Source organism: Pelophylax lessonae (assembly GCF_965119305.1).
Source record: "Pelophylax lessonae genome assembly, chromosome: 11".
NCBI classification, from domain to species: domain Eukaryota; kingdom Metazoa; phylum Chordata; class Amphibia; order Anura; family Ranidae; genus Pelophylax; species Pelophylax lessonae.
The window spans coordinates 151,935,823-151,958,413 of NC_138778.1; the positions used below are offsets into that span (position 1 = coordinate 151,935,823).

Here is a 22,591-nt window from a genome sequence, read left to right on the forward strand (position 1 = left end):
AAAGGAGTTGTTATGTCAGGAAGGTTTTTGATCTTAATGCATTCTATGCATTAATTAAAAAGCCTTCTGTGTGTAGCAGCCCCCCCAGCACCCCCTCTCTGTCCAGCGATGTCCATGAATCCCTCGGCCGCCCTGGGTCTCTCCCTCCTAATTGGCTGAGAAACAGCTGCGGCGCCATTGACTCCTGCAGCTGTCAATCAAAGTCAGTGAGCCAATCAGGTGAGGGGGCAAGGCCGAACAGCAGCTCTGTGTCTGAATGGACACACCCAGCTGCAGCTCGGCTCGGGTGCCTCCATAGTGAGCTGCTTGCTGTGGGGGCACTCGAAAGGAGGGAGGGGCCAGGAGCAGGAACGAGGGAGTCGAGAAGAGGAGGATCCGAGCTGCTCTGTGCAAAACCACTGCACAGAGGTGATAAGTATAACATTTTTTTTTTTTTAAACGAGACATTACAATCACTTTAACATATGTGTTGACTGGTACCCTTAAAATTCCATCAGTACACCTGTAGCTGAAGTGATTTTTTATTTGCAGCCTGTGTTGCAATTGGGTAGATATCTCCTCACTTCCTGTCTGGAAATCTCTCTAGTGATTTCTTCCATAAAAGGAGGAAGGGGTAGAACCTCTGTCAGGTTATTAGAGTTTGTGTTGTCCTGTTCCAGTTGCATATGCTCTCCTGATCGCTTATCCTGCTGTCACAAAAACCTTGACAAAAGTATCTTTTGTTCCATATCTAAAACCCAGTAAAAAAATAGAGTTGAGCTTTAAATTTGGCACTTTTTTAAATTTACCATTTCAGTGACTTGGGTTGTCTACTTAAATAGCTTGCCATCTAGTGGTTACCAAATTACTAGAATAAACAACGACAGTTCACAGATATGTATGCACAAGCACATTTATTTTATTGAAATGTCATCTCAGGAATAATTGATACATTGGTGCAACAATAACAATTTCTGTCTCTTTGAACATTTGCACCTTCAGAGATTTCTCAGTTCATATGCTGCTTGTAGATATTCCCTGGGCACGATACCGATCATGCCCTGTAACTCTCCAACCCACCAGCCATAGGCATTGTATTCCTGTAATGAAGCATATAAATTAGTAAATAAAATAGAACAGCACAAATCAGAATACATAAGTCTGCTAGTAACTGGTCTATGCTAACATTTACTGGCATACAGAAGAATATGGCAGGCTTTGAAGGAGATTGACCACTTGGATTTAGAGCACAAGGATTTTGGTTAATCAACACACTAACCCACAGAAGCATATTGCAATGCCAAACTAAAATAAACACATCTCAATGCAAATTTAAAAGTTAAGCACAAGGTTTTCAGTGTTGAACCCTCATATTCCCATCCTTTTCCTAACCGTAACCACTTCTGAACCAGAAGATTTTCCCCCTTAATGACCAGACAAATATTTTGCGATTCGGCACTGCGTTACTTTAACGGACAATTGCGCGGTTGTGCAACGCTGTACCTAAATAAATTTGACGTCCTTTTTTTCCCACAAACAGAACTTTCTTTTGGTGGTATTTGATCACCTGTGCGATTTCTATTTTTTGCGCTATCAACAAAAAAATGAGCGACAATTCTGAAAACAAACCCAATATTTTTCACATTCTGCCATATAACATTCCCAAAAAAAAAAAAATTTTAAATCTAAATTTTTTAACATTTTAGACCAATTTGTATTCTACTACACATTTTTGGTAAAAAAATAAATAAATTGCAATAAGCATATTTTGATTGGTTTGCGCAAAAGTTATCGCGTCTACTAACTATGGGAAAAATTGATGTCATTTTTATTGTTGTTATTTTTTTTTACTACTAGTAATGGTGGCGATCTGCAATTTTTTGCGGGACTGCGACATTGTGGCGGACAGATCCAACCTCTAACTGACATTTTTGACACTTTTGGGGGGACCAGTGACATTACTACAGTAATCAGTGCTACAAATATGCACTATTACTGTAATAATCACACTGGCAGGGAAGGGGTTAACACAGTGGGTGATCAAAGTGTTAAACGTGAGCCTAGATGAGTGATTCTAACTGTATGGGTGCGGGGCTTGTGAAATGATCATAGAGACCTGTGATCCTATATAGAAGGATCACAGGGGCTCTGAGATCATTCCAGAGAGAAGAACAGTCAGCTGTGTTTACAACAGGAGCGCGCCGCTGGCGGCGGTACGCACTCGCCCCCTAGCTGCCAGCTCGTCAGTTCGTGCAAGAGGGCCAGCCTCCCGCAGTATATATGCAGTGGGCAGTCCGGAACCGGTTAATATTAAATCCTCCCTTTGTTAGAGCCCTGCAACAAAACCAATAACAAATGAAAATGTACCCTAATCCTGAAACGTATCCTTAATCTGGTCCTAAAAATAAACCCTTAACCCTAAAACAATTAAATTTGACCCTCTTAAACCCAATTTTAAAAACCTTAACACAGTGGTTCTTAACCTTGTTGGAGGTACTGAACCCCACCAGTTTCATATGCGCATTCACCAAACCCTTCTTAATTGAAAAAATAAAATATGATTTTTTCAAATTCAAAACATAGGTATATATTTAGGTATATATTTATACATAGGTGCTCAAAATGAACAAAACCATTAACAAAAAAAAAAAAAAAGGCTCCATAGCTCAGGGGTTAGAGCACTGGTCTTGTAAACCAGGGGTCGCGAGTTCAAATCTCGCTGGGGCCTCCCTGCAAGTGTTGGCGACTGTATCTCAAAAAACAAAACCATTAAGAACAAAACCATTAAAACATGGGGTGTCAGGAGGGCACACACTGAGGGGGGAGGTGTTGGGAGGGCATACCATGGGGTGTCAGGAGAGAACACACTGAGGATGGAGGTGTTGGGAGGGCATACTATGGGGTATCAGGAGGGCACACACTGGGGGGGCTGGGAGGACATACCATGGGGTGTCAGAAGGGAACACACTGGGGGGAGGTGTTGGGAGGGCATTCCATGGGGTATAAGGAGGACATACACTGGGGGGGGGGGTGTTTGGGAGGGCATACCATGGGGTATCAGGAGGGAACACACTGGGGGGGTTGGGAGGACATAGCATGGGGTGTCAAGAGGGAACACACTTTGGGGAGGTGTTTAGAGGGCATACCATGGGGTGCTAGGAAGGCACACATTGGGGGGAGGTGTTGGGAGAGCATTCCATGGGGTATCAGGGGGGCACACACCAGGGGGTATTCACAATGCTTTATTGAGCTAAATGGAAAGGACATGCATTTCCATCTGTCAGCTAACAGCACATCTATGCTAAGCTGCAGTAACTCAGCAGACGTAGCATAGAGGTCCTTGTAAACGAATCCACCATGTACAGCTAGCTGAGCCTACCTCCAGGAACATTCACTCGGCTCCCTCTGCTCAGCTGCTCACACTTCCCTCTTCCAGGCGGGCGCGATCTCCGTGGTCAGGTACATCCCCATCCCGCCCACTCACGCAGCAAGCAGCCTGCAGGAGATAGGCTGGAAACCTGCTGGGGGAGGTACAGGGGGCGGAGTGTCAAGTGTCTATGTGTAATGGCTGTGAGTTGTCCCGACCGCAGCTCTGATTTCCCGGGGTGCGCTCGGCCTCACAATCAGTAATATTTTCTCGGGGGAGCAATTGCCCCTTTGTCCCCCCCGCCGAACCCCGGAGACTGACTCACCGAACCCCTGGGGTTCGATCGAACCCAGGTTAAGAACCACTGCCTTAACATAACCTCTTAAGATCCTTTCAAACGGGCTTTCCGCCCAGTGGACTCCGTTTTGCTCAGCGGGGGATCGATCCGCCGATCTCCGCTGGGCAGGTGGTCTCTGCAAAGTGAGTGGGACGGAGCTGTCAGATCCCCGCTCTCCTCTTTGGGAGATCGGATGAAAACGGACCGCCTGTCTGTTTTCATCCGATCCTCCAGATGGATGGTAAATAGGATTTCCATCCGTCTGGATTTCAAGGACCACATTGAATCGGATTAAACAGCGGGTGTCAGCAGACATGTCACCGCTGACATCCGCTGCCCCATAGAGGTACATGGAGCTAAGGTCCGCCTGAAAAAACTGACAGGCGGTCAAATCGGAAAGCCTGTGTGAAAGGGGCCTTAGTTTGCGCTAAACACAGAGCACAGGGTCCAGCTAATTAACCAAGACTAGCACATTTGCTTCTAGGATTTTTTTTATTGTAATAAATGCTTATACAAAAGCAAATTAGGTTTGTGATTTGTAACAACGATTTACACATGTTCTTTTCTAAAATATGTTTAATTACGTATTTACATAAAATCAAAGTTGAAGTTGTAACGTAAAGACCACATTCACACCGGGTCTACATTCAGGGTCGTACACCAGCAACTGCATGGATGTTGTTACTTTAACTGACTTACTTGCACGGTCATGCGACGCTGTACCCAAATAAAATTGATGTCCCCTTTTTTTCCCCACAAATAGAGCTTTCTTTTAGTAGTATTTGATCACCTCTGCAGTTTTTATTTTTTGTGCTTTAAACAAAAAAATAATAAAAAAAAAAACAAAACAAAAAAACAATTATTTTATACTTCCTGCTATAAAACATACCTAATAAAAAAAATGTAAAGAATCAAATGTATTCACCAATTTAGGCCAATTTGTATTCTGCTACATGTTTTTGGTAAAAAAAAATTCCCAATAAGCGTATATTGATTGGTTTGTGCAAAAGTTATAGCGCCTACAAACTATAAAATATTTTTATGGAATTTTATTTATTTATTTTTACTATTAATGGCAGCGATCAGCGATTTTTAGCAGCACTGTGACATTGCGGAAGACAAATTTGACACTGTAATCAGTGCAAAAAATATGCACTGTCACTGTACTTATGACACTGACAGGGAAGGGGTTAACATCAGGGGCAATCAAATGGTTAAGTGAGCTCCTAGGGAGTGCTTTCTAACTGTGTGGGGGATGGACTGACTGCTTAGCAGGAACACTAGATCTCCATCTTCCCCTGTCACAGAAGGGAGGTCTGCCTTTTTTACATAGGCAGACCGCCACTCTGCCTCTCCTGAGAACGATCTATGGGTCCTGGTGGACGCAATGTTTAGCTCCCGCTCTGAGCGGGTCGCCGCTGGCACGCGTGCCCCAGACTCACTGCACGAAAACACATACAGGTATGTGATTTTGCGCAGGAGGGCCGCCCTGCCACAGTATATTGGTATTGGGCAGTTCTTAAGGGGATAATAAAGGTGGTATAGCGAGGAGGGAGGTATGGTCCAGAGATGTAAAACACACCCTATTCTGTGCTGCAGTAAGGAAGTGCATGATGGGATATGGATGGTCACATGATGCTACAGCAAGCAAAGGGCTCTTGCAATTTTAGTACAAAGATCTCCCCTGCTGAGTTCTTGTGTTCTAACAAACAGCCCCCCCCCCCCCTTTAAAGAACACACCTGTCAGCGTTCTCAGCAATTGGCTGAGATCACTGTTCGTATAAGGGGTATGAGAGATGATTACAGCCACGCGCGCCTACACAGGTTGAACTAGATGGATTATTGTCTTTATTCAACCTCAACTACTATGTAACTATGTATAGTGATGGGCAGATCTTTTTTGGTCAAGCCGGCCCAACAGAAGCCGGCCGACAGGATTCTGTACACATGGGTTTCTATTGAACCGGTCGATGCCGACTAATATTCGACCTGTGTGTACAGTCCTTAAACACTCGTATCTGGGCTAATTCTGACACTTTGCTCCTAAATGTAAAAAAAAAAAATACTTTTTTTGCCAGAAAATTACTTAGAACCACCAAACATTATATATATATATATATATATCTATAGGTAAAACCTTTTGACACCAAAAGTGACTGAACTGATGCACACATTTCACATATCTAATCAGTTAAGAGCCTGTGTTTTACATTCCTGTGCAAGTCCATGGAATTGCAAAATGGAGGTCAGATGGAGGTCAGCTGCAGGTCAAACGCAATTGTCAATGAATTCTGAATAATCTTAGAAGCTTTTCAAACTGATGTAAAATGAATGCCAATAGTGCATCAACACAGGCTCTAAAACAACTGAATTGAATGCAGAAGCGGCTGGTGCTCAAAATTTTTTTTTGGGGGGGCACAAACAGAAAAATGTGATAGGCATTGCTTTGCGGCAAAAAACGCTGTAAAAATTGCGTGACTTTGAGGTCACAAAAGTGTGAAAGGGGCCTTCAGTAATTGAGGTATAGTGTGCCCCCTTTCAATGCAGAGAGACCAGCGTGCCCCCTTTCAATGCACAGTGACCAGCGTGCCCCTTTCAATGCACAGTGACCAGCGTGCCCCTTTCAATGCACAGTGACCAGCGTGCCCCCTTTCAATGCACAGTGACCAGCGTGCCCCCTTTCAATGCACAGTGACCAGCGTGCCCCCTTTCAGTGCACAGTGACCAGCGTGCCCCCTTTCAATGCACAGTGACCAGCGTGCCCCCTTTCAATGCACAGTGACCAGCCTGCTGCTTTCAATGCACAGTGACCAGCGTGCCCCCTTTCAATGCACAGTGACCAGTGTGCCCCCTTCAAAGCAGTGACCAGCGTGCCCCCTTCAATGCAGTGACCAGCGTACATGCCCCCTTCAATGCAGAGACCAGCGTACATGCCCCCTTCAATGCAGTGAACAGCGTACATGCCCCCTTCAATGCAGAGATCAGCGTGCGTGCCCCCTTCAATGCAATGAACAGCGTGCCATGCCCCCATCAATGCAGAGTTCAGCGTGTGTGCCCCCTTCAATGCAATGAAAATTGTGCCGTGCCCCCTTTAATGCAATGAACATTGTGCCGTGCCCCCATCAATGCAATGAACATTGTGCCGTGCCCCCTTCAATGCAATGAACATTGTGTCGTGCCCCCTTTAATGCAATGAACATTGTGCCGTGCCCCCATCAATGCAATGAACATTGTGCCGTGCCCCCTTCAATGCAATGAACATTGTGTCGTGCCCCCTTCAATGCAATGAACATTGTGCCGTGCCCCCTTCAATGCAATGAACATTGTGCTGTGCCCCCATCAATGCAGATTTCAGCGTGCATGCCCCCTTCAATGCCCCCCCCCCCCGAGAACAGTGCACTTACCTGGAGCCCTGGAGCAGCCTGGCGGCGACGGCTTCTCTTGTCTTCAGTCCCGGACTCCAGGCAGGCGGCTTCTTATCACTCCGGCGGCGTGTCTTCTATGGTCCTCCTGCTCCCGCCTCCTCCTCGGCCAATTAGGAAGCCGGTATTAGACCGGCTTGCTGATTGGCCAGGAGGAGGATCGGTGTGACAATAGCAAATTTTCATTCGCTATTGTCACACAATGGGTGGGCTCTGGGCGCACTGCTCTGCGCCCTGGGACCACCCTTTGCATCGCCCTATTAGAGCCTCTGGCTCTAATCAGGTGATTGAAAAAAAAAAAACAAACCCCATTAAGCTCCATGCGTCCGGCGCACTGCATGCAGATTAGGGGGCCGGACGCATTGGATGAGGGGGCGGCGCCCCTGCGCCCTCAGTACAACGGCCGCCACTGATTGAATGGTTGATCACATAAATGATCCATGCATTTATAGCCAGCTTTATAGCCTGCCCCCCAGAATATTCAGACTGTAGTGATAATAATTGTCGGATTACAGTTCCAAATGTGCTAGAAAGGCTTCTATGCTAAGAAAAATAAATTCTAGTTCCAATCAAATAGCATTTTACATATTTTTGCATTTTGTCACTTTGATGCAGAAAGTACATTTTTACAGGTTTGTGTTAATCACTTTTGCATAAATATGTCATTAAAGAAAAATCCAATGGAAAATATGTGAATTAAAATTGGCAACATAACTTAAGGCTTATCGGTATGGAATAAATAAGTTCTAGTCCTGATATAAATCTGAGTAAATTGTTGAGGTAAGAGTTGAAGAAAAATAATCGACAAATATTGTGAAGCTAATTGATAAGCTTCCCTGTGGGTTCACAAATGGGCACATAACAGCTGTGTTGTTATATTGCTGTTAGTTGTTTTCTCCCCCCTATATGTCTATTTTACTTATTGCTGGGGGTTCTACCCATTGGAACACTTAAATGTTGTGTAAAAGATGGCAGGTGGTTTGATTGAGGTTTGTATCATCTTCTCTTTTTATCCATTTGCAAAATAGAATTCTTGTTAGGAGGTTGAGCAAATAGAAATAGCTGTGATGCTCCATTACCTTCATCTATCTCCTTTGTCATGCTATGTACAGTATCTCACAAAAGTGAGTACACCCCTTTACATTTTTGTAAATATTTTATTATATCTTTTCATGTGACAACACTGAAGAAATGACACTTTGCTACAATGTAAAGTAGTGAGTGTACAGCTTGTATAACAATGTAAATTTGCTGTCTACTCAAAATAACTCAACACACAGCCAATCATGTCTAAACCGCTGGCAACAAAAGTGAGTACACCCCTAAGTGACAATGTCCAAATTGGGCCCAAAGTGTCAATATTTTGTGAGGCCACCATTATTTTCCAGCACTGCCTTAACCCTCTTAGGCATGGAGTTCACCAGAGCTTCACAGGTTGCCACTGGAGTTCTCTTCCACTCCTCCATGACGAAATCACAGAGCTGGTGGATGTTAGAGACCTTGTGGTGTGGAGACATGCTTGGCCAGTCCATCACCTCTACCCTAAGCTTCTTAAGCAAGGCAGTGGTCATCTTAGAGGTGCATTTGGGGGTCGTTATCATGTTGGAATACTGCCCTGCGGACCAGTCTTCGAAGGAAGGGGATCATGATCTGCTTCAGTATGTCACAGTACATGTTGGCATTCATGGTTCCCTCAATGAACTGTAAGTCCCCAGTTCTGGCAGCACTCATTCAGCCCCAGACCATGACACTCCCACCACCATGCTTGACTGTAGGCAAGACACACTTGTCTTTGTACTCCTCACCTTGTTGTCAACACACATGCTTGACACCATCTGAACCAAATAAGTTTATCTTGATCTCATCAGACCACAGGACATGGTTCCAGTAATCCAGGTCCTTAGTCTGCTTGTCTTCAGCAAACTGTTTGCGGGCTTTCTTGTGAATCATCTTAAGAAGAGGCTTCCTTCTGGGACGACAGCCATGCAGACCAATTTGATGCAGTGTGCAGCCTATGGTCTGAGCACTGACAGGCTGACCCCCCACCCCTTCAACCTCTGCAGCAATGCTGGCAGCACTCATACGTCTATTTCCCAAAGACAACCTCTGGATATGACGCTGAGCACGTGCACTCAACTTCTTTGGTCCACCATGGCGAGGCCTGTTCTGAGTGGAACCTGTCCTGTTAAATCACTGTATGGTCTTGGCCACCGTGCTGCAGCTAAGTTTCAGGGTCTTGGCAATCTTCTTATAGCCTAGGCCATCTTTTCCCATGAGATACCATGTTGAACTTCCAGTGACCAGTATGAGAGAGTGAGAGTGATAACAACAAATTTAGCACACCTGCTCCCCATTAACACCTGAGACTTTAACGAGTCACATGACACCGGGGAAGGAAAATAGCTAATTGGGCCCAATTTGGACATTTTCACTTAGGGGTGTACTCACTTTTGTTGCCAGCGGTTTAGATATTGCTGTCCCCTTATTTTGAGGGGACAGCAAATTTACACTGTTATACAAGCTGTTCACTACTTTACATTGTAGAAAAGTGTTATTTCTTCACATGAAAAGATATAATAAAATATTTACAACAATGTGAGGGGTGTACTCACTTTTGTGAGATACTGTATATGTATGTACTAGTCCACCCAATTTGAACAACATTTTTTTTTTATTCTTATACAATGTGTATGGTCCTAGTGAAGAAGCAAGCATAGACGGTGAAGCTGAAGGTCAAAGGGAGTTGCTTGTAAAACGATGGTGGTGCATGAACTGATTGTTAGGAGGCATGGAAGCTGACTGTGGAGGGGTGTAAAGAAAAGTAGATGACAATGAACGAGGTTGTTGTGGTGGGGGGAATTATAAGTTAATAGGGGGAAGAAAATGAATGTTGATGAAGAGAGGTATGGTAGTTGATGCCACACTTTAATGTGGGGGAGCTTTTTGGTGGAGCATGTGGGCAGAGAATGCGTGGAATCTTCTATTTGGAGTCACAGGACAGCAGGGCATATGCCTGATGAAAGTAGAGGGAGAAGGGGATTTAAATGTAGTCCCAACAGGGAATTTAATGATGCTTGGACAGGAAGGAAGTGTAGGACAGGGCCACAAATCACAGGGAAACAGCAGGGTTTGTGTTAAGGACAGCAGCTGCAATCTGCTCCGCAGCAGCCACGGAGACGTGTGAACCCCCTTCATTGAGAGCCGGGTCACAATCTCCTGTCATGTGAATTGGGGGCGGGGGAAACCCACATCCAATTCGTATTAGTGTGAACCCAACCTCAGCTTACCTAGTTTAAAGCAGCCACTAAGCCTTCGCCATAAAGACCTTAGTACTGTCAGTTGTGTTAAGATTTTGCTTTTATCTCGGAGCATGAGTAAATGTGAACATAAATATTAAAATAATACAAACAGAAACATTTTTACATAAGTAGATGTGCATTTGTTTGTTTTATTTACACTATGCTTATGCAAAAAATGGTGACCGAACCCATTTCTGACACATTTTGTTCACAAGTTAAAATCAGTATTTTTTGCTAGAAATCTACTTAGAACCCCTAAATATATATATATTTTAGCAAAGACTCTGGAGAATAAAACGGCGGTCATTGCAATATTTTTTGTCACACGTTTATTGTGCAGCGGTCTTTCAAACGCCATTTTTTTGGAAAAATTAAAAAAAATTACATTTCACTGCATTTAAACAAAAACAAAACAGTAAAGTTAGCCCATTTTTTTTTTTTGTATATTGTGAAAGATGATGTCACATTGAGTAAATAGATAATCAACATGTTACGGTTTAAAACTGCCCACACCCGCGGAATGGCGACAAACTACGGTCAATAAAAATCTCCATAGGCGACGCTTTAAACATTTTTAATGGTTACCAGTTTAGAGTTAGAGCAGGGATCCTCAAACTACGGCCCTCCAGCTGTTGCAGAACTACACATCCCATGAGGCACTGGAAAACTCTGACATTCACAGACATGACTAAGCATGATGGGAATTGTAGTTCCTGAACAACTAGTGGGCCATTGTTTGAAGACCCCTGAGTTAGAGTGTAGCTTTTTTTTATTATTTCTCTCGCTCTGTCGATTGCGGTGATACCTCACATGTGTGGTTTGAACAGCGATTTAATTTGTGGGTGCAACTTCCGTATACGTTTTTTTCGTGCGCGAGCTCCCAGTGACAGGGGCGGGTAAAAACATTTTTTTTCCTATTCATTTTATTTATTTTTTTAATTTTACCACAGGTTTAAAAAAAAAAAAAAAATCTGATAACATTTATTGCTGTCACAAGAAATATAAACATCCCTTGTGACAGCAATAGGCAGTGATAGGTAGTCTTTATGGGGGGATCGGGCGTCTAAAAGACCCCAGACCCCTCCACTACACTTCCATGTATTCAAAACGCCAAAAACTGCATTTATGAATACAGTAATTTTTTTAAATTCGGCACCTTTAGCAGCCGAGTAACCCGGACGTGACGTCATGGATGCCGCCTCCGGGTTACGTCATCTTTTATTGGGACTCCATCCAGCCGGTGGTCGCGCTGACTGGTTGTCCGGGTCTCCCGGTGGGACGGGAGACCCGGGCAGAGCCGTGGAAGGCGGCGGGAGGGGCATCCCCTTCCGTTCGCTGGGGTAACGATCGAGCGGCTCGTTACCACCGGAAAGCCAACCGCCGGCTCTAAAAACAGTACTGGGATGATGCCTCTAGCTAGAGGCATCACCCCGGTTTAACTACTTAAAGTCAGCCGACGTAGAGCTACGTCGATATGCGTTAAGTGGTTAATAAAAGAAATGGACAGTTACCTGATGACGGATAATGATAGGTTACTGGGTCATAATTTATTGAATGATTTTTCATTCAAATCTGTAATGAAGCTACTTTACTTTTTATGCACTACAAATCATTAACTAGAGCAGCCTTTTTCAACCAGGGTGTCTTTAGGTTTTTTTCAGGGGTGCCTACAATTCCTCAAAAACTGTATACAAGCCAGTGGGTGGATGAAGGCTGCCTTTTAGCTACATAAAGCCACGTTTTCATTGTGTACCATTACAACCTTCTAGCCCCTGGCGTCCTAACAACCAAATATGTAATTGGTTGATAAGGATAACACTGCCCGCCTGCACTGCACTGCCCTCCCTTGCCCCTCTCTGTCAGCACTGGGGTCACATTAGCTGATTGAGGGAGGGAAACTGAAGGAGAAAAGAAACATTGGAACACTAGTCATTACCAGTGTGCAAAGGTGTATCTTCTTTGGAAGAATAAATCACTTCTAATGTTGGGTGTCCTATGTGTGAATGTTGCTTCATTACGTAAAACTATCAGTTTAGTCTTTTACATTTTAGAATGGGTTGCCCCAAGATTGTGCATTATTTTTAAGGGTGCCTTGATCAAAAAAAAGTTGAGAAACACTTAAATAGAGTATCTGTGTGGGTATGGTGTCTTGTCTGCAAGATATGACTTTTGATGACACCACCCATGCCTGCTCCTATTCTACATTGAGAGATGGGGAGCCAGTCCCTGGGACTGAATTCTCAAAATGAATAGTTTTTAGCCAGACACAGAGACTTCCCATCTGGAACCAGATCAAGGTGAAGTTTAAAGTGGAATAAACCCAAAATCAAAAATGTAATATAGGATCACAGGTTTCTATGAGAATTTCCCAAGCCCCGCCACATATAGTTAGAAACACTCCCCTAGGCTTACATTTAACCCATTGATCACCCACAATGTTAACCCCTTCCCTGCCAGTGTCATTATTACAGTAACAGGGCATATTTTTAGCACTGATTACTATACTAATATCACTGGTCCCCCCAAAAAAGTGTCAAAAATGTCAGTTAGGGTTCCGATCTGTCCGCCGCAATGTCGAAGTCCCGCTAAAAATCGCAGATCGCCGCCATTACTAGTAAAAAACAAAAAAAAAAACAATAAAAATGACATAAATCTTTCCCGTAGTTAGTAGATGCGATAACTTTTGCACAAACCAATCAAAATACGCTTATTGTGATTTTTTTTTACCAAAAAATATGTGGCAGAAAACAAATTGGCCTAAAATGTTAAAAAATTGGGATTCTTTTTTTGGAATGTTATACGTATAGCAGAATGTGAAAAATAGTTTTTTTCTTTCAAAATTGTCGCAATTTTTGGTTTATAGCGTAAAAAAATAAAAATCGCACAGGTGATCAAATAGCACCAAAAGAAAGCTCTGTTTGTGGGAAAAAAAGGACATCAATTTTATTTGGGTACAGCGCTGCATGACCGCACAATTGTCAGTTAAATTAACGCAGTGCTGAATCGCAAAAAATGGCCTGGTCATTAAGGGGGCAAATCCTTCTGGTCCAGATTGGTTAATAAATAAAAACTAATCATTGTAAGCACCCCTGCGAGTAGTAAATGGTTTGCCTGTAACTGCTACATCTGCAGAATAGCTTGTTCTGTTGAGAAACAACAGACTTGCTGACAGAATCACCAGTTGTAAATAAAGGAAAGAAAGCCTAAAATAGAAAACGAATGCAGCCACCACATCTAAGAATTGGTAAGTTGCAAATATAATAAATGTTTGCTTTTAGAAAAAAAAAAAAGCAACGTTTTGTATATAAGATATGCTCATTTGCTAAAGCAGACCACCATCCGTCTTTCAGATATGACATCCTATGTATTCAAAAATGTTCTTCAATATGCCATGGTTATAATAAATGACTATATGAACAGTTGGGAACTCATCATGAGTTTTCACTCGCTAGATATTCACTTTCCAAAAAAGAAAATGGAGAGATTCTAGTTAAAAATCTCAGGAGGTCAGGAATTTAAGAAGTAGCACATCTGTCACCAGCAATTATTCCATGGCCAAGCAACTAGATTATACAACACCCCATAATCATGCACTTGCATGATTTGCTGTTTGGCTATTCACATAATGAAGTGACTATAGAGTGTACACAATATTAAAATGTTAGCATAAGGCAATGGAACACGGTTCCCTAATGAATAAAATGTATAACAGAAATTCCAGTGCGTCCCAGAGACAATGTTGCTTTAGGCTTTCTTTAGTTTTTACCAAATGTATGAAAGCCAAAAAAGAAAATACTTAAATATTAAAATCCTTGCTGGGATGGACCCTAGCTGGTAACAGAGGTCCCAAAATAATGTTCCTGCAGAATATATTGCTCCACGTGCCCTCCAATATTGGTCATGTATGTGGACTAGACATTTGCTGAAGGTGGGTCAGTCCTGGGGAAAGATCATCTACAAGCAGAACACAGGCAATACTGCTGACCGATCAATTACTCTTGTTTGCATTTTTCAATCATAGCTTCCACAGGTCAGGTCCTCTTTAACCACTTAAGCCCCGGAAGATTTTACCCCCTTCCTGACCAGGGCCTATTTTGCGATTCGGCACTGCGTGACTTTAACGGACAATTGCGCGGTCGTGCGACGCTGTACCTAAACGAATTTGACGTCCTTTTTTTCCCACAAACAGAGCTTTCTTTTGGTGGTATTTGATCACCTGTGCGATTTTCTTGAGCATGCGCTATAAACCAAAAAATAGCATCAATTTTGCAAAAATAACAATATTTTTCACATTTTTTTATATGAAATTCCCCCCCAAAAAAAGTAAAAATCTAAATTTTTTAACATTTTAGGCCAATTTTTTTTTTACCATATGTTTGGTAAAAAAAAAAAAAACCCCCAAAAAGCGTATTTTGATTTGTTTGCGCAAAAGTTATTGCGTTTACTAACAAAGGGAAAGATTTTTGTCATTTTTGTTGTTTTTTTTTCAGCGCGTAATGGCGGCGATCTGCGATTTTTTTGCGGGACTGCGACATTGGGGCGGACAGATCGGACCCTTGACTGACACTTTTGGGAGTACCAGTGACATTACTACAGTAATCAGTGCTATATATATGCACTGTTACTGTAAAAATGACACTGGCAGTGAAGGAGTTAACTGTATTGGAGAGGGAGGGTTAAGTGTGTCCTAGGGGCGTGCTTCTAACTGTGATTGGCTGTGGCTACATGTGTAAGAACAGTGATCAACGGTTCACATAGTAGAACCGTTTGATCACCATTCTTACACAGGGAGAACTGACAGGCGGCTTTGTTTACACTAGCCGCCTGCCTTTCTCCCGCTGTCATCGGGTCCGCCAGGCACACGCGCAGGGGGGTCCGTGACCGCGCGGGAGCCCTCCTCCGGCGGCGCGTGCTCGCTCCCAAAACCCTCACAGGCTAGCGACGTAGCCCTACGTTACTCTGCCTGTGAGGGGCTGACTACCGACGTAAATAGTGGTTAATAAGACAATGAAAGCTATGGCTTAAAATCTTTAGGGCCATGGAGCCAGAAATGATCTCCAGACAGAAATGCAACCATTCAATCATGGTAGGTCACATAGTGCCAGAAGCAGGTGGTATCTGCATTATAGCAACTGTGTAGAAGCTTATACACTATATTATCAAAAGTATTGGGACACCTGCCTTTACACACACATGAACTTTAATGGCATCCCAGTCTTAGTCTGTAGGGTTCAATATTAAGTTGGCCCATCCTTTGCAGCTGTAACAGCTTCACCTCTTCTGGGAAGGCTGTCCACAAGGTTTAGGAGTGTGTCTATGGGAATGTTTGACCATTCTTCCAGAAGCGCATTTGTGAGGTCAGGCACTGATATTAGGCGAGAAGGCCTGGCTTACAGTCTCCGCTCGAATTCATCCTAAAGGTATTCTATTGGGTTGAGGTCAGGACTCTGTGCAGGCCAGTCAAGTTCCTCCACCCCAAATTCACTCATCCATGTCTATATAGACCTTGCTTTGTGGACTGGTCCAAATCATTTGCTGGGGGGGGGGGGGATTATGGTGTGGGGTTGTTTTTCAGGGGTTGGGCTTGGTCCCTTAGTTCCAGTGAAGGGAACTCTTAAGGCGTCAGCATACCAAGACATTTTAAACAATTTCATGCTCCCAACTTTGTGGGAACAGTTTGGGGATGGCCCCTTCCTGTTCCAACATGACTGTGCACAAAGCAAGGTCCAAGATGACCACCTCCACACAAGGATAGTGAGCACAACAAGGCATAGCAAGTCCCAGGAAAAAGATCAGTGACAGGCAGACCACAGAAAAAACTGGTGACTACTCCTTTGCTCTCTGCTTGCTTTTTCTGGGCACAGTTTAGGGCCGCTTTAATAATTCAGTGAAAAATGCATGGATGATGCGCAAATTGCAGTAACTCACTTTAAGGCCAGGAGCCATAAATGATTTTAAGGTCGAAATGTACTAATGCAATTATTGTAGATCGCATCCTACCAGAAATAGGCATCCTCTGAATAATTATAGTAGCTGTGTTGAAAGCTAATGTCCTCAGACCCAGGACTGAGAACAGAGGGAAAGGGTGATCCCTCTAGATGTACATTTTAATTTCCACCAGGCTGTTTGAAAACACATATAAAATTGGAATGGGCAGGCCTTAGATGAACTTATGCAGGGGCTGCCTGCTTCCAGCAGTTTATGATCTCCACTGATTACCAAGTGCACTGCAGCAAAAAAAAATAAAAAATTACAATAATAATAATCTACAGCTCCTAAAAGTATTTTTTTTCCCACTTATCTACAGTTACAGTATAGGATGCAAGCAAAATGAATTAAATGAGGCAATGTTTACACTGACCTGAGTCTTTAATGCATGCTTGCCTATTTTTAAAGCACAGGGGAAAAAGGCAGAAGTAGTAGGTTATATTTGCAATGATGTTTTGTAACCTGGATAAAAAAAAGCCCTATGTGTCATAAAAGTAGAGCTACTATATTCTTTATTTGTTTTTACAAGATTCCAGGTTTTAATCACCTAAACCTGTGATTATCCATGAAAAAAATATGAATACGCAAACGTTACAATCCTTGTTGGAATGCTGGTAACAGAAGTAAGTTTTTCTGCAGAATATGCCACCGTTCCATTTAATGTTGCCACATATGTAGCCTAGAAAGAAGAAAGGCGCCTCTGAGTGCAGCAGATAACACTTTATTCACACACGATAAGCAGACTTATTTCTTCCTGTTTCTGCGTCTCCCCTCCCCCTGTCTGCTACGGTCGTTTACCAGTTGTCACTTCCGGTTCTTAGTGTCTTAAATCCCCGTGTCATTTCTTCCCCTTCTGACGAAAGAGCACATCTGCGCATGCTCCAAAACGCATTACCGCCCCCCCCCCTTACGTCACCACACTCACTGAGGTCCACGAGCGAGGCATGCGTTCCACCGCAGCCTCGCACTGATTCACCACTCCTGATTGGGCTCCCCCCATTGGCGTCATCCCCCTGCTGCTGCACAGTCGGAAGACGGGACAAGCCGCAGGACCAGGAAGAGAGCACTTAATGGTGCTTTTCCACTGCATGGAACCGAACGGTTCGGCTCGCTTTTGTGCTTTTCCACTGCTGGTACCGCATGGTACGGTGTAGGAACGGTTCGGTACGGTACGGCGGCACTTTTCCACTACGTGGAACCGAATGGTACGGCTCGCTTAAACAGTACCACCTCAGTTGTGGTTCCAACAGGGCTGTACCGGTACCATATCCCACAATCCTTTGCATGCAGCCTTGACTGTTTGTCACTACTAGCCACTGATTGGTCAGAGAATCATGGTTATCCCACCCACTTACTTAAGTACTACTTTAGTGGAAAAGCAAACCATATCAAACCGTACCAAACAATTCCAACACCGTACCATGCGGTACCATGCAGTGGAAAACCAAACCGGGCCAAGCAGGGCCGAGTAGAGCCGAGCCGGTACTTGCAGTGGAAAAGTGTCAGCTTATTGTGTGTGAAGTGTTATCTGCTGCACTCAGAGGCACCTTTCTTCTTTCTTGTCTATTAGTTGGAATTGCTTCTTTCTCCCAAGAGCTGCCCTCGGTGTTAGTGTGGTACACTTGCACACCATCAGAAGTCCATCTACCTGTCTGTCTTTCCTTTCCCCAACAAGACTAAATTGGAGGACTGTTTTTTCTAGCAGAAGCACCCAACAAACATTCTTCAACATATGTAGCCTAGGCTTTTGTTCATGTGACATTTCCCAAAGGGGAAGGCCATCCAATGTGAACTCTGAATACATGACAAGACAGCACCGAATGAAGCAAGGAGCAGCATTTTCTCCTTTAAAGGTGCATATTTTAGCATATAACTCTATATCCATAATAGTAAGGCTGTTCACACAGGTTTATGTTACCACCTGAATATACAGTAGCTCTGCTGTGGGCCATAAAAGCAGGAAATATGTAAATAGCCAAGATGGAGGCAGGTAATCGAAAAAGGTCTAAGTTTGAAAGCAAGGTCAATTGTATGACAAAGATTAAATGAGCTCTGGATCCTGCAGTCAGACGGGGTAATTATACAAGAACCGAAAGACTGTACTAGTAAGCTAATTAAACAAGTGAATAGGGACCTGCAAGTTTCTTATTATGTGAGCGGAGGGTTATTCCTAAAAAGCTCCTGGCTAGCAACAGAAAACTTCCAGCATCCTCTCTGCAATGTCAGCTCCCAGTTTCCTGCCTGCCAGCACCAGGACAGGAAGGTGTCATAAAAACCAGCCCTACTGCCTGAGCCACTCAGGGCCTCCGAATCACACACAATCAAAAGATTCATACTAATTAAATCCGGCACACTACCATCAGCACCAAACATTTCTCTCACTGCAGCGTGCCAAAAAGAATTAAAAGAACATTAAACTCTCAGCAATAACAGCTAAACTCCCGTTCCCTCTGCCAAATTGCACCACTCTGGATTATACAGATGTTTGTTAATTATGCTAATTTTTATTAAACTATTAAAAGGAAGAGTGTGCTGGCACAGCCAGTCTGGAATGTGCTGTGCTCAGGATCCTGGCTGCTCACGCTTCTCTGAGCATGAAGCTCTTTTCATCGTCTCGGAAGGGTAACCTATAGCGGGCACCATGTTAAGGCCAACACAACTCCATGGATGCATTATTTAATGCGAAAGCCTGACAAGTTCGCCAACAGAAACATCTCTTAGGCACCAGGATGCTTGATGAACACCCAGATGCACGAGGATGGCTCAGAGGCAAGATGGACATAAATCTGTCTGTAGCATCAGATCATTGAGAGCTTGATGTATGCCCTGTGCGTCTAATCAATCACAGTTATTGGTTTATGATTGCTTATTGCCAGTATTAGTGCCTGTCTGTTATACATTATTGTTTGGGAATGAATAAATTACAATATGCAGCCCCTGCCTGTTCTCTCGCTATGTGATGACAGTGATCCATCTCTCCCGAGCTTTCTGATAATACGGCGGGTAAGTGAGACGCTGTCATGACAGTGACAGGGAATTATGGCCTTGTCACGCGCGTACTCTGCTTGATGAAGACGATCGCGGGACAGAAACACAGTCAACTGGCACTAATACATCCCAAGACCACCTCAAAATTAACTATGCATGTAAACAGAAAGCCTTTGGGGGTTTCCCAAACTCTGCGCTTCATCTTTGATGGACTTCTACGTGTGGCCTGATGAAGGCAATAAACTTATTTCACAGCAACGATAAAATGGGCAGCATTGTCTAACATAAAGATGAACCTGGAAAATAAATAAAATGTGCTTTCCATAGTCTAAATCACTGACCTTAAACCCTTATCAAAAAAACTGGTTTTGCATTACTTGCAAGCTACAGTGAGAATACCTCTTGAATAAGAATCTTAGGAGCACCTAGGTCACGCATATGTGTCGATGGCCAGTATATGTATAAATAATGAATGGCTCCTCATCAGCCCAATGTGTAATAATATCATTATGTGTGCAATGCTGAAGCAGAGAACGCTTTGAAAAAGGAAAGATGGGGGATAAACGGAGACTTCGTCTAGTTCTGACCCTAACCCGCTGCTAATACGATGGGCCTATGAAAAGCAGGCATTAATAGGGACTCCATAAAGTGTGCACCGCTCTGACCGCACTCACTCCCTGAGGCACCGCAGCACAATTTGGAAACAATGTGAAGGAAACGTTTAATCTGCTCAACCCATCTGTGCTTCGCATTTCTGCAGCTCTCCCTGAGAGAGAGGCGCCTCCAATCTCCACATTGCCTTTAATATTCTCCTAAATCACATCAGCCGCGTGCTGGAAGGGCTATTGCTGGTGTATCACAGGTTCATGGAAAGTGCACAGGGAGGGGGACAGGAGACGTGGATAATTTCTATTTATTAGAGAAATATCCTAGTCTCGTCTTCTTGGCCCTTTGCAGAACCGCTGCCGAGCGTGCACAGTTCCTGATTAAGCTTTCTCGTTACCAGATGGGTGGAAGTGAAGGGTGTCGTAATTTGTATTTTTTGTTAATTAGCTTTGCTGCGCGATCTGCTGCTACAGGGGATAGATACTGTGCTGCCTTCCATCTCATGGAACCGGCTGGGGCACTGACAGGAGGCATCTTCTACTTTCTGCCACCTTCCCGCAAGGTGACATTGTACAGTCCGTCCGGACCCCCATCCCTCCCTTTTTCTTGGAGGGTCTGCATTCCTTTATCTGGGAATAATTTAATCCTAACACGGACAGGGTGACAGATAGAAGCCGCCAGCCAGGGCTGCAGCCTGTTGGCGTGTTACCTCATCTGCACACGTGTATCTATGGTAACAGCTTCTAGCTTCATTTCCTGCATCCCCTAGAGGGGTGTCACAGTCAGATCCACCTGCTTCTCACCCTCCCCGCTCCGGGGTCATGTTAAGGTCGGCACAATAAATGAATGTGAGTACTAATGATCTGTTTACTAGCTGTTTATGTTCTGTGTGTCAGGGGCACTCCAGAGCTCATTATGCTTGCAATTAGACTGCGCCACTGCTAGATATTTAACTCTTTTTTTTCTTTTAAATTAGCATTTTAATAACATTCTGTGAGCACTGAAACAAAGTGGTCATTTTTCAAAGACAAAGTTTCAGCTTCGCTTGAAACTTTCATAAATGATAGGCCTGTTTTTTTTTTTTGTCTATTAGCCGAGGCAGAAGAATGTCGAGGGGAGCTGACCACTGGGCATCGTAAAAGATCTACTCCCACCTCAGCCTGCGGTGGCATCATCTATGGTTATATGGTGGGACACACAACACAAACAAGATATGTCTCTGTATACGCCTGCACTCTTAAAGGGCCAACAAACAAATGACAAGTTGGTTTATGTAAGAGAGCTTATAATGTACTGTAATGAATGACTGCGCCTTCCATTATTAAATTAGTTCTGCTAGTTCAGTATCTTTAGCGTGCAGCTCCAGACTATAACTCTCAAATACTACCAGCTTCCCACCAGGCTCCTAGCCCATCCAGACACATCTAATATATTCAATAGTACTAATTTGAGGGAGTCCCCCATGCCCATTATAACAATACGTGTAAAAATGATCTAGGAAAAAAATCTCTAGCTTTCATCTATATATATCCCCTCTATACATTTACTACTCAGAGCAAAGTAGTAGTAGCTATTTCATTTCCTAAATATTACATGCAGTTGTCAGCTGACTGCCACTAATGCTGGCCATGCACTAGCCAAAAGTTTGTTCGAAAATCTGTCATTTGGTCCGATCGTTAGTTTTTCGTCCAGGTAAAGGGCGCAAATAGAAAATCTAAACTACATAAACTGGTCTTTGATAATGCCCAAGTGGGAGGGCGAAACGCGTCAATGTATTCCTGGTGCGAGAGCCATTGACGTCACTTCCTGGAGACCGTGGAACGCAGAGCGCAGCGTTCCCGGAACTTAACACTGTCAGACGGCGATATTGATTTGCAGCTCTTTACATCACGTTTGTAAGTAGATTTCTGCTACTCTTAAATAAATGGTTAATCTTACCGGCTTCGCTATTTAAGTTATTCATTCCCTTTGAGCAATAATCATCGTAAGGGGTACAGCCATACACTAACAGCTTGGAGGAATTGTTTAAAAGTGAAGGGGTCACCAGTCCTGCAGTCCCTAACTAATTCTACATCAGTTTCAAGTCTATTTGACCCTGACTGGAGGGTCCACCATTTCTGGTGAGTGAAATTCTTAAGGAGGCCAGAGACACCTTGCACGGGCTATTGGAACATCATAGCATTTCGGCACTTGTTTGATTGCAGTATCACCAGCACGTATCTGCACTTTTATGGGACTGTTTTTGCACATTATATTTGATTTTTATCATAATATGAATATTTGTGAATATCACATTCATTAGCACTTGGGCACCTTTTGTATGGATTAATTTCTTTTTACACACATTTATATATTACTTTGTAATAGTTATATAAGAAAATTGGTATTCTTTTGCAAGCGCTGTTTTTATCTTGTATATATGCAAATAGAAAATGGTTTTTAACTTATCAGAGCTGAAAAATCGAAGGAACAGTTTTGAAAATCTGCCGACCGAACCATATGCGAATGATAAATTGAAAGGTTAATGTGTTTCTCGGCCGACCTGTTTGCACTAGGCATATGTGACAAACTGAATGAAAAACGGATTCATTTATGTCCATTGAAC

General features: G+C 43.4%; 1 protein-coding gene across 1 annotated transcript in view; it reads right to left on the reverse strand.

The window, feature by feature from the left end:
* Window positions 1-887: 887 nt before the first annotated feature.
* SKAP1 (src kinase associated phosphoprotein 1) overlaps window positions 888-22,591 on the reverse strand; it is a 706,029-nt gene continuing 684,325 nt past the window's right edge. Inside the window, exon 12 of the mRNA XM_082271509.1 lies at window positions 888-1,079. Coding sequence (XP_082127635.1) covers window positions 978-1,079 — 102 coding nt within the window. The 3' untranslated portion in view covers window positions 888-977. The remainder of the gene's footprint in view (window positions 1,080-22,591) is intronic.